The 12,917-nt window shown below is 37.3% G+C and overlaps 2 protein-coding genes across 3 annotated transcripts in view; one reads left to right on the top strand and one right to left on the bottom strand.

The window, feature by feature from the left end:
- Positions 1 to 2,285, top strand: part of PSIP1 (PC4 and SFRS1 interacting protein 1) — a 48,554-nt gene extending 46,269 nt beyond the window's left edge. The window contains exon 16 of the mRNA XM_017513678.2: positions 603 to 2,285. Within this exon, the coding sequence (XP_017369167.1) occupies positions 603 to 663 (61 nt within the window). The 3' untranslated portion in view covers positions 664 to 2,285. The remainder of the gene's footprint in view (positions 1 to 602) is intronic.
- Positions 1 to 12,917, bottom strand: part of SNAPC3 (small nuclear RNA activating complex polypeptide 3) — a 48,143-nt gene that overhangs the window by 2,648 nt on the left and 32,578 nt on the right. The window contains exons 7-11 of one of the 2 annotated variants that reach the window (XM_037733209.1): positions 11,481 to 11,645; positions 8,403 to 8,510; positions 5,857 to 6,448; positions 4,393 to 4,572; positions 3,270 to 3,394 (exon numbers count right to left, since the gene is read on the bottom strand). In XM_037733209.1, coding sequence (XP_037589137.1) covers positions 6,301 to 6,448; positions 8,403 to 8,510; positions 11,481 to 11,645 — 421 coding nt within the window. In that variant the 3' untranslated portion in view covers positions 3,270 to 3,394; positions 4,393 to 4,572; positions 5,857 to 6,300. The remainder of the gene's footprint in view (positions 1 to 3,269; positions 3,395 to 4,392; positions 4,573 to 5,856; positions 6,449 to 8,402; positions 8,511 to 11,480; positions 11,646 to 12,917) is intronic. The other variant, XM_017513684.2, reaches the window with a different exon arrangement.

The following is a 12,917-nucleotide window of genomic DNA, read 5'->3' as shown; positions in this document are numbered from 1 at the left end:
TTGCTCTGTCACCTAGACTGGAGTACAGTGGCACAATCTCAGCTCACTGCAACCTCCACCTCCTGGTTTCAAGCGATTCTTCTGCCTCAGCCTCCCAAGTAGCTGGGATTACAGGCCTGCGCCACCATGCCCAGTTAATTTTTGTAGTTTTTGAGTAGAGATGAGGTTTCACTATTTTGGCCAGGCTGGTCTCGAACTCCTGACCTCAAGTGATCTACCCGCCTTGGCCTCCCAAAGTGCTGGGATTGTAGGCATGGGGACTGCACCCCGGCAACCTGTTTTTATTAATGTTTTAAAATATATTGGTATCACAGATACAAAACATTCTCATGTTCTTTAAGAGAATTTACCTTTAAGCTAGAAATGCTGGAAAGGCTTGGTCCATGCACTTTCCCCGAGTTATTTTGCTTCATGTGCATATTACTTTAGGAAGAAGGTACAACAGGGTAGAATACAGTTTTCAAGAAAAAAAATTATGACTTTTAATAACAAGTCAAGTTTTTTTGGTTTGGTTGGTTTCAGTCTTTTCATGATTTAAAAAATTCCTCATCAGAAGAAAGTCCTAATTCCAGTTGTTGTACCTTTCTTTCCCTTTTCTTCAGGCCATCCAGTGAAGAGAGAGAGACTGAAATATCTCTGAAGGATTCTACACTAGATAACTAGGTTGACATACCTGGAATATAGAGAACACTTAAGAAGTTTGTAATGTTTCCATTTGAAATAGACTGCTGAAAGTTTTAAATTTTTATAAGCATAGGTTTTGATGTTGAAAACTTGTTTTGTGGGAAAAAATCCTTCTCTTTGTTTAAAAGTAAACATTATTGCTAAGTGTACTTGTGCAGTATTAACAGCTACATTATACAGTAAATGTGAGGTAAAATCCATTGTTAAACTGCTTTTCCGGACATGGTTGTAGCATATTTTCAATTAGTGTGTGTATGTTATTGTGTAATTGATAGTAGAACAAAGTTACATTTTTAAAACTGCTACTTGTATAAACCTTTCCTCCTTTCCCAAATACAGTGGGTTTTGTGCATAGTTTTTACAAACCTTGGATTTACCAGTCTTTTCACTGTTTGTGGGTTTTGTAGAAGTTGAGCATTTTTATGGTAGATAAAATGTTACTTCTATACAAGTACTCACTCCCTTTTTATCAAAAGTTAATTTTAAGCTCAGTCTACCTTGTGCTACATTATCTGGCTTCTTTGGAACAATGTGTGGTCTGTACGGTTTTTTTTGTATGATAACTAGTTAACCAACTGACATTGAACTGATTTGAGAATTCTACAAATTATAAAACTTATGTTAATTTTTGAAGGTAATTTAGTTTTGTGGCTGGGCATTCAGGGAAGTCTTAAGACTTCTCTGCAGATAACAGACTGGATATATATAGGAATAAATCTGGCTTTAGGGTTAAATCATTTAAGGTCCTTTTACAGGCAGGCACTAGTAACTAAAACTGGAAACTAAAGTTTATTTTTGAGAAATGGCTCAAGTTTCTATGTTGTTAAAAATTCCTTTAGGAAGTCACTAAATAATCGTACTTAATTGGAAGAAAAAAATCCATGATGCTTACACAGTAAATATAAATAAATGCTATATAAGGAAATTTGCCTATTGGAAAGCATGGCTATATTAGAAGTTTTATTTTCATTTCTAGATTCCAAAAATACAAACATCAGTTGTTCCAACATAGTACTTTGAGTCTGTACATTGACATGTATGGACGAAATCAGGGTGAGACCAATGTTACAAAATTTAAGAGTATGTTAACTAAAGGGATAGCATTTCTAAAATATTTTGAGTATTAGGTCATTTGGCATTTTTCAATAAGTAGGCTACTTCTCATGTTTTGAAACTATGAATATGGAAAAAATGGCTTAGGAGCAGCATCTGTTTATGACATTGTATGGTTAACCCTCTGGGATAACTGTTGAGTTGAATTTTTGTTTTTAAGAGGTCTTACAGTGGAACTAAGAATCACTGTTTTGAAAGAACTGCATATATACCAGTCATTATCTGTTTGGTCCTGATACAGTTTTAACTTAGATTTATTCTAGTTAAGCCATAAGTTTCAACATGTAAACTTGTTTTGATTAAAGAATTTTTCTATCAAACTCTTCTAGTAAATTACTTTCTTGCTATTTACAAGACTAAGTGATGGAATGCTGGGTTTGCTGCCAAGGAAATAATTTCTTAGTTAACTGGTCACAGAGGCTGTATTGTTTTGGGAAACAGGGTAACTAAACTACGCTCCAGATGATAAAAATAAAGGAAATGTTATTTATCTTTTGTTCACCCTCCCTTTTTTCCCATGACCCACCAGATCTATAGTTTTACCAAGAAGCCATGGAATATTCAACTTCTAGAAATATAGCATCATTCTCATAATTCATGTCTGCTTGTACGTACAGGCTGACCTTGCTCTAACTAGTTGATGTATATTTACTTCAAGCATTATTGCCTTTTCTTTAATCATAAACCTCAAGAAATTTGTTTTGTCATAGGCTGGTTTACAGATAACTATCATTCTCAGAACTCTTGATAATTATTCCTAGGAATTAAGAACTTTCAGGATCATTGAAATTGTTCATTGGTTCAATTTAGTTGTGCCTGTGGTCAAAACTCCTCAATTCAACATGGTACCAAGAGATGATTTGGAGAGAACCCCCCCCCCCCCAAAAAAAAAAGTATGTGTGATAGGTGGTTTTAACACCTATTTTGGGCTTGTGTATGTGTGTGCGTTTTGATCAATGGATAAAAGTCATACATCAGCTGAGCACAGTGACTTCACGCCTATAATCCCAACACTTCAGGAGGCCAAGGTGGGTGGTTCATGAGGTCAGGAGTTCAAGACCAGCCTGGCCAAAACCCCATCTCTGTTAAAAGTGCAAAAATTACTTGGCCATGGTGGCATGTGCCTAATCCCAGCTACTTGGGAGGCTGAGGCAGGAGAACTGCTTGAACCTGGGAGGCAGAGGTTGCGCCACTGGACAGCCTGGGTAAAAACCAAGACTCCATCTCAAAAAAAAAAAAAAAAAAAAAAAAAAGTCATACATGACTGAGCAAAACTGATTGTTGAAGTTTTCTTAGCTGCTTGGAGAAACTGCAGATACATCCATCTGAATCTGAGAACTTACTGGACTTGGTATGTGAACAACTGGAGAGAACCATACACTTTATAATTACTATATTCAGTGATTTTCAATAATATACTAGATTTTGCTGATACAGTACTGCTGTTTATGTTCCTACTCACATACACTTACCTGGTTACAGATGTCAGGTCAAGATGAAGTCTGCCTCTAATCCTGTATAAAAGCAAGGATTTTTCGTAGGGTGCTGTGAGGGCTTCGTAACTTTATTTTGTCCCATTGGCCAGAGAAAAGATGCTCTAATGGAAATAGCAAACCTGTATTATTAAACTCTTTAGAAACAAAGAAGCTGGTGTAATAGGCAGAAATGTGTTTGTGTTGTGTAATTCTGCAACACAATGTTAGAGATGACTGACCTTTCTCCCAGTAAAATTAAAAAGTCTAATTATCCTTAAACAGGACTGAGGACTGAAATGTTTGAAGAAAGCTTTTGCTTCTCTCACTATACTGACTTTTGTCCATGTGCGTCCACTATTATATAAAAGTCAAATTCAACCACCAAGGAGGTTGACTGACATGTTCATGACTACATTTTCACATCTGCCTATCTTCATTAGATGTTACATGTAATTTGACAGGCATGTTATATTTGATTGAAGTAAGTATAAAGAATAGCTGTCCTAAATCAGGGTTTCATAGCTCCAGAAATATACAAAGTTAGGGATTTCTTTGGACTTGAACTTGGTGGGATACCTGTATAACTGATAGATAACAACACATGGGCAAACTGTGGGAGTAACCTGGTTGGTTAACTTTTCAGTTTCACTAGGAAACGGTAATAGGTACCTGAGTCTTTGATGAAAAAGCCCTTATTAAGAACTAGTAGACTAACATTCTCAAATAATAAAACAAGAATCCCAGTAGCAGAAATGTTTTAACTGGCATATTTCTTCTTTGTCCACTAAAATGAATTGACACTACACACAGAATAATGCATTATGGCAATAATTAACGTTCTGGAGTTTGGTGTTTTGACAGTATGAAATGAAAATGAATAAAATGTCCTTGCATATTCATGTAAGACCTATAAGGAATGCAGTATTAAAAAGGAATCAAAACTTTTACCTGTGGAATTTTGGGGTTGGGTAAATATTTATGATTTGCCGGCAGTTACCAATATGCTCAATTTAGCACTGTTTTATACAAGAAAGTAAAAATTTAGGTACAACTCAGCCTCTGAGTTCTCTATACTGATCTGTGTATGGACTGAATCAATGAATGAGAGCACTAGACATACCAGAAACAAGTGCTTGTCATCTCCAAGCCATGGACTTAACTGGATATGTGGCATTTAAGTCCATAAAACATACTTCACTGTCAATCTTTTAAACATATAGGCTTATAGGTTTTGTCAGTTTTCCATTTATATGATAAATGTCTGTTCATAGCCATCCAGATAGTCAAATTTAAATACAACCTAGGAGAGAGAAAAATTTATTTTAAATGATGCATTTAAAATCTACAGTATTCCTAAAAGTTTTTTAAACAGTATTAGATTTTCCATCCATAAAGGTTTCCAGAAAGTATTTGAATATAGATAGCTATAAATTTATCTGATGGTCTAGACCTGAGAATAAAAAGTTTCTTTTGCTGGGTGCTATGACTCATGCCTGTAATCCCAGCACTCTGGGAGGCCAAGGTGGGTGGATCACTTAATGTCAGGAGTTCGAGACTATCCTGGGCACATGGTGAAACCCTGTCTCTACAGGAAATAAAAAAATTAGCCCAGCATGGTGGCATGTGCCTGTGGTCTCAGCTACTCGGGAGGCTAAGGTGGGAGGATCACCTGAGCCTAGGGAGCCAAGATCACACCACTGCACTCCAGCTTAGGTGACAGAGTACCCTATTTCAAAAAAAAAGTTTAAAAGTTTTTTTTTTTTTCTCAGAATAAGATGAGAACAACTAGGATTATTAAAGTATGGGGACCAGAAGAATGGAAGACCTGGACCAGAAAAACTTTTCTTTTTTGCTTATAGAATATTAGTATCTATCCAGTAGTACCATTACTGAAGAATAAGTGAGCCAGAGCTCGCAATCAATTAACATCTTGATTTTTCCATGTCCTCATAGTCATATGAAATCTGCTATCGTTTTTTAAATCATGGTATTAAATTGACATATTTTCAACTCATAGCATTCATAAAGCTTTTATCAAGAAATAAAGCTTCAAGTTAATGTTATTTCAGGAGTTATGAGTACAAACTCAAGATCTTTTCACATTAATTATTCACATAGTCTTACTAACATGTCTGTGTACCTGGTTTCCTTCAAAACAAAACCTAACATTACTAAACAGCACACTATAAATTACCCCAAAGCGGCCAGGCACGGTGGCTCATGCCTGTAATCTCAGCACTTTGGGAGGCTGAGGTGGGAGGCTGTCAGGAGTTCAAGACCAGCCTGGCCAATATGGTGAAACCCCATCTCTACTGAAAATACAAAAATCAGCTGGGCATGGTAGCAGGCACCTGTAATCCCAGCTACTTGGGAGGCTAAGGCAGGAGAATTGCTGGAACCCAGGAGGCAGAGGTTGCAGTGAGCCGAGATTGCGCCATTGCACTCCAGCCTGGGTGACGAGCAAGACTTCATCTCAAAATAAATAAATAAACCCAATGCTATTAATTTTGTCTTATTCGTAAATAATTCATTATTATTATTTTCCCTAATTTCCATTTTGAAAAGATGTTTGAAGGATCTTTACCTTGGAAGCCTCATGGTAGGAGGTGTAGCTCTCATATTCTTCAGAGAATTTTCTGAACACTTCTACTACTTGATGTATCATTAATTCTGTCCTTAGCAAAAAACACTGGACAGAGATGAATAGGGAAGGCATGGATTGAGTCAAAGAATATGTGTGACTGACAAAGGATTTATAGCCAAACTACATAAAGTAATACAACTTAAATAACTCAAAATGGGTGAAAAGCACTAAAAAAATACACTTCGGAATAAATATGAAATTAATATGTTATTAACATTTAAATACAATCCTTATAAGAATATCTGTGATTTGGACATTTTTTTGGTAGCTTTAACAGACTGTTCAAAGTGGATCCTGTTCCTCAGTGGCGTTTCTTAGAAATAAGGTAACCATCCAAGGGAACAGTTACTTCATGAGGGGGTACTTCTGTGTGTGTAGCTATTCTTAATTAAAGGTTCCAGGATCAACATAAGGATAAGCAAGGAATTCCCCCAGTTTGTTGCCTTCTGAATCATAGTGGAGCATTCGGAAGCAAACATCACAAAAGAAACATGGGTCCTCTGGTGCAAAACTGTCATTGTTCGTCACCCATCTGTAGTTTTTAAAAAAAGAAGTACATCATTACAATCAAATTTTCCATATCTTAACATGCTTTATGAACTGTAGTAATATGTAAATATAACATTCCCACTATTTTCTTATCAGTCTGTTATTAATGCATAATAATCCTCTAAATAATTTTGTTTACAGACAGAAATACATCACCACCAATACTTTCTCTACAAGCAAAAGGCCATTGAACTTTAAGAAACATTCCAGAGGCTGGGTGTGGTGGCTCACACCTGTAATCCCAGCACTTTGGGAGGCTGAGGCGGGCAGATCACCTGAGGTCGGGAGTTCAAGACCAGCCTGACCAACATGGAGAAACCCTGTCGCTATTTAAAAAATACAAAATTAGCCATGTGTAATGGCTCATGCCTGTAATCCCAGCTACTTGGGAGGCTGAAGCAGAAGAATCGCTTGAACTCAGGAGGTGGAGGTTGTGGTGAGCTGAGGTTGCGCCATTGCACTCCAGCCTGGGCAACAAGATCGAAACTCTGTCTCAGAAAAAAAAAACATTGCAGAATGCCGTCTCTTTGTAATATCCTTAAAGGAAGAATATAAATCTACTTTAAAGCATGACACATTTGCCATGACATACCTATCCTCCAAGTATGAATATGGTCATTTTCTTCTAACAGACCATTTTGAAAAACCATAACAAAATTAGATGCTATAGATCTGATATACTTTTGCTTAATTTACCTTCTTAACTGATAAATGAGTCCTGGTTAATTTGAAAACTACAACTCTTTTACCTCTAGAACTCAAAATTATGTTACAATATGAAATATATGCAAAGAACAATATGGGCAACATTATTCGACCAAAATGCTGAATAGCATGAAGATGCTACTATACAGCATGTTTGAATTCTGCATCTCATGAAATGTTTGCTTTTAACATTATTTTCACTTTAATCTGATTAATCAAGTTTCCTACTGATCTTTTAGAAAAGAATATTGTGGGAGGGCAAAACAAACTGAAGATACAGGTTGAGTATCGTTTGTCTGAAATGCTTGGGACCAGAAAGAAGTATTTCAATTTTCTTCAGATGTTTGAATATATTATGCATATACTTACTGGTTGAACATTCCAAAACTGAGAATCTGAAATCCGAAATGCTCCAATGATCATTTGAGTATCATATGTTGGCATTCAAAAACTTTCCGGTTTTAGATTTCTGATTCTTGGATTTGGAATGCTCAACCTGTAATAAATTCTCTTTCCTCTGAGTGGCTTTCAGATGTTATTTTATAGAGATGTTATTGCTATGTTTTCCAGGCTGGTCTCCTGGCCTCAAGCAGTCCTCCCACCTCAGCCTCCAAAAGCAACGATCTTTTTTTTTTGACCCACAGTAAGAAATGCCTAATAATCTAAACATGTAGAATCGCATAAAGTAAAAAATTTTATAAAACTATATTTTAACTTCATATGCTATGGTATTTTTTTAAATTGAGAAGCTGGGGGATGAAGCTGATTATGTAAACTATGTAGACAAGAGGCAGAAAGAACATGGCTCCCTGAGCATTTTGGCTTAAACAAGGTTTTCTTTCTTTAGACTTCCCAAATCCCTTTATGGTAATGTACACTGTGACCCTCTAAGAGGGAGTTATTGTATAGAGAATTTCTTGAATGTATTCTATCAGAGAATCCGTGCTTTGCTTAACACTAGTACCTTTTATTCATTTAGCTGTATACATTTTAGAAGCCTGAAATTTGGCCTACCCCTGGACTTGTGTATATATAATATTTCCTTACTGTTTAACAATGTTAGTTTTAACTCACTCAACTGTTTTTGATTTTGTGGCACTTCCCTACTAGATAATACTTCATATTTATAAACTAAAGTGCAAAAATTCTTAGATGCAGAATGGAAAATAAATACCAAAAGTCAAAATAAAACTACCATTTCTCAGATTAAAAAAAAATACATTATCACTCACCTAGCTGTATACATTTTACAAACAAAACATTTTCTGGTCCATAGCCAGTGCTTCTTGATAAGGAGGGGATACAGTGTCCTATCCAAGCAGTCATCATGATGCACAAGCCTTTTGTTCATGGGAAAATAAAGATATTACAGTGATAAACAGTAAGTGACAAATTTTTATGCGCTATTAAATAGATCTGCACCCGAGTATTAGGAAAATAGGTATTTTGAATTTTCCTTTCAAGACATTGCTAGATTACTTTTTATGCTATGTTTGACCAAATTGTGTTCCACAAAATACTTTCTCCAAGAGCATTTTGGATTAAGCAAGGTTTTCTTTCCTTAGACTTCCCAAATTCCTTTAAAAAAATGTGTAAAGTGCCTTTTCTTTGACATTCAAACAGATTATGTTTCTTTTGTTGATCACTGTATCAAGAAGTTACTGTGAGTTTAAGGATCATGTTTTTATCCTTCAGTCTTGGAATCATGTTGTTTATAGAGATATGCCTACACTATAAGAAATATATGGAAAAGGCTGGGCGCAATGGCTCACGCCTGTAATCCTAGCACCTTGGGAGGCTGAGGCGGGCAGATCACCTAAGGTCAGGAGTTCAAGACCTGCCTGACCAGCATGGTGAAACCCCGTTTCTACTAAAATTACAAAAATTAGCTGGACACGGTGGTGCGTGCCTGTAATCCCAGTTACTTGGGAGGCCGAGAGATGTGAACTGCTTGAATCTGGGAGGCCGAGGTGGCAGTGAGCCAAGAGTGTGCCACTGTACTCCAGCCTGGGCAACAGAACAAAACTCTATCTCAGGAAAAAAAAAAAGAAAAAAAAAGAAATGTTCGGAAAATAAGACCATCAGAGAGAATAGGGATTGCCTTCTATCTTATGTTTATTACAAGGATGGCACATTTTCCCACATTTGAATGGAAGAGGAGGCAGAACAGTGTATGTAATTTTTTTTTTCTTTCTTTTTTTTTTTGAGACAGAGTCTTGCTTTGTCGCCAGGTGCCAGGATGGAGTGCAGTGGTGGCATGATCTCGGCTCACTGCAACCTCCGCCTCCCGGGTTCAAGCAATTCTCCTGCCTCAACCTCCCGAGTAGCTGGGACTACAGGTATGCACCACCATGCCCAGCTAATTTTTGTATTTTTTAAGTAGAGACGGGGTTTCACCATGTTGGCCAGGATGGTCTCGATTTCTTGACCTCATGATCTGCCTGCCTTGGCCTCCCAAGGTGCTGGGATTACAGGCGTGAGCCACTGCGCCCAGCCAATTTTTTTTTTTTTTTTTTTTTTGAGACAGAGTCTTGCTCTGTTGCCCAGGCTGGAGCGCAGTGGCACAATCTAGGCTCACTGCAACTTCTGCTTCCCGGGTTCAAGCGATTCTCGTACCTCACTCTCCCGAGTAGCTGGAACTACAGGCACCCGCCACCACACCCAGCTAATTTTTGTATTTTTAGTAGAGACAGGGTTTCACCATGTTGGCCAGGCTGGTCTTGAACTCCTGACCTCAAGTAATATGCCTGCCTTGGCCTCCCAAAGTGCTGGGATTATAGGCATGACCCACTGTGCCAGCCTGCTTATATAAAATTTTAATGACATCAGAGACATAAATATACTGTCTATAATTTTAAAGTCATATAAATCCAAGGTTTATATACTCTTCTGACTCTTGCCTCCCCATTCTTCTTCCCTAGGGGCAACTGTTTTCCATTCTTAATTGTTTCTTTAGAATTTAGCTCCTCAATTTCTCCCCACAGAACTACTATAATTTTGGTTAAACAGATATTTAATTTATGAAGAATTAGTGCTACTTCTACCTAAGCCACACAGTTGACTTTTATTGGACAAGATTTTGTTTTCTAGCTATTAATTCTCTCCTGTTTACATTTTAAATGTATCTGTCACGAATTCACTTCCCTATTTTCTGACACAACAGTGAACAACTGGGAGCCTACCAGTTTTATTTTCTTCCCAGATATCCTTCCTGAGTTCTATATGCTTTTGGCTCCAGACCCTGGATCTTTCTCCCTCCTTCCCTCCTGCCCTCTCTCCCTTCCTTCTTCCCTCCTTTCCTCCTTCCCCCCGGCTTTTTTTTTTTTTTTTTGAGACTAGGTCTTACTCTGTCTCCCAGGCTGGAACACAATGGCATGATCACAGCTCACTGCAGCCTTGACACCCTGGTCTCAAGCAATCCTCATGTTTTAGCCTCAGTAGCTGGGATTACAGGCACCACACCACCATGCCCAACTAATTTTTGGTAGAAACAGTTTCACCATGTTGTCCAGGCTGGTCTAGAACTCCTGGACTCCAGCAATGTGCCCACCTTAGTCTCCCAAAGTGCTGGGATTAAAGGCGTGAGCCACTGTGCCTGGCAGGCATCAGTTTCTATTATTGGTATGATAAATTACTAATTAATACCAGTAATTACTGGTCAAACATGGGTATGTTGGGTATGTTACTGTTTCCACAAAAAACTTTAAATGGTCTCTCATAAGGAATCAAACCAGCAATGGAGCAGGGTTTATTCGTACATAGCATTCCTTCTTAAACTGAGATTTCCTAAATAAAGAGGAAATGAATCTCCTTATTCATGCAATAGAGCTATTAACTGTCCAAAATTTACAATTCATCCCCAAATCTCATTTTAGACTATCTCCTTCCCAATTTAAACCTTTATAAAAAGATTAAGACTTCACATTTGTCAAATATTAGAATTAGTCTTCTTTTCCTCCAGTTCCCTTCTATCTCCTTCCAATTTTGGCAGAAAGACAAACCTAAAAATAAAGTTGCAATGTTACATACAAATAGATAACAACTACCTGAATAATGGCTGTTTAATACAAAATAGAGATGATTTTTAAAGTATTAACACCATTTTTAACCATCTAATAGTAAAGTATTTCTTCCAGATTTTTCCAAAAGAGTTGGTCACTGCATGGAAAGAAAACACTATTTTTGCTGCTCCCAGGCCAAGCTGCAACAATTATTACTTTTACTCCTCTTATTTTTTTAAAAAAACTATCTGTGCTTTTGTAAAAGAAAAATTTAAAAAGTAGCAAAATGTCCTAAGTGTTGCCACCTACCTTATGTCAGTAATGACAATGACATGTTCACAGTCTCCCTGATGGCAATATAAATAAGGAAAACCCAGCTTAATACATAAGTCGTTGAAGGTAAAATCTTCCATTTTGGCAGTCTGAAACTTTCCATAGCCCCTATCATGGGACTCTGACCACTCAATGATAGTTCTGAGGGGAGAAAAGGCAAATATACATCATTTTCAACAAAAACTTAAGAATTACAGAAAGCGGTTTGTGATTGCAGTAATTCACATTAACCTAGCTCACCCAACTAACTGGACAGTTGCCATCTTGAGATGAAGACCAAAATGTCTGACACATGTTGGGATTAGGATGCTGAATTTTTCTTAGACTACTAGAGCAGCAGTTCTCAAAGTATGGTCCTTGAAGTCAAAATTATCTTCACAATAATACTAAGATGTTATCTGCCCTTTCAACTCTTATCCTTTCATGATGGACCAGTTTTCTGCAGGCTACATGATGTGTATCACTTTAGCTTAAATGCAAAATGTATAACAATACATTTCATTTCAGCAAGATGTATAATCAATGCATTTTCAAAACACAATTCATTGTTGTGTTTTGAAAAATATTTTTCACAAAATGTTAGCATGTAATGAGATTATTTAATATTTCAAATTTTTTAGTTTCAATTTTTAATATTATAAATATTGATAGTTATAACCCACATAAGCAGCTTATTGGGACCCTCAGTTATATACAGTATAAAGAAATGCAAGGCCAGGCGAGGTGGCTCATGCCTGTAAACCCAGCACTTCAGAAGCCTGAGGCCTCCTGAGGTCGGGAGTTCAAGATTAGCCTGACCAACCAAGAGAAACTCTGTGTCTACTAAAAATACAAAATTAGCCAGGTATGGTGGTGCATGTCTGCAATCTCAGCTACTCGGGAGGCTGAGGCAGGAGGCTCTTGAACCTGGGAGGCAGAGGTTGCGGTGAGCTGAGATTATGCTATTGCATTCCAGCTTAGGCAATGAGCGAAACTCTGCCTCAAAAAAAAGAAAAGAAAAGAAATGCTGAAACCAACAGGTTTGAACTGTTAGTGTCAAAATCCCCATCTCCACTAAAAACACAAAAATTAGCCGGGCATGGTGGCACACCCCTGTAATCTCAGCTACTTGGGAGGCTGAGGCATGAGAATGGCTTGACCCAGGATGTGGAAGGTGCAGTGACACGAGGTCATGCCCCTGTACTCCAGCTTCATAATGAAAGTATGGTCTCATTAAAATGAGCTTAGATATAGATTTTTCCTATGTGTGTACTTAAGCAACATATATGTCACCATCACCTAGGGCAATCAATAGTAAATACCGGATAAGCAGAAAAAGTAATGAAAGGTTAATTTACCACTATTACCTGTATATAAAGGCCAGAGACTAATAATGCCTGTTAATGGGATTTAATTTTTTTTTTTTTTTTTTTT

The sequence above is a fragment of the Cebus imitator genome, unplaced genomic scaffold (genome assembly GCF_001604975.1).
Source record: "Cebus imitator isolate Cc_AM_T3 unplaced genomic scaffold, Cebus_imitator-1.0 Scaffold499, whole genome shotgun sequence".
Classification (NCBI taxonomy): Eukaryota; Metazoa; Chordata; class Mammalia; order Primates; family Cebidae; genus Cebus; species Cebus imitator.
Note: the sequence above shows the minus strand (reverse complement) of the source record. Positions and strands in the feature narration are given on the sequence as shown.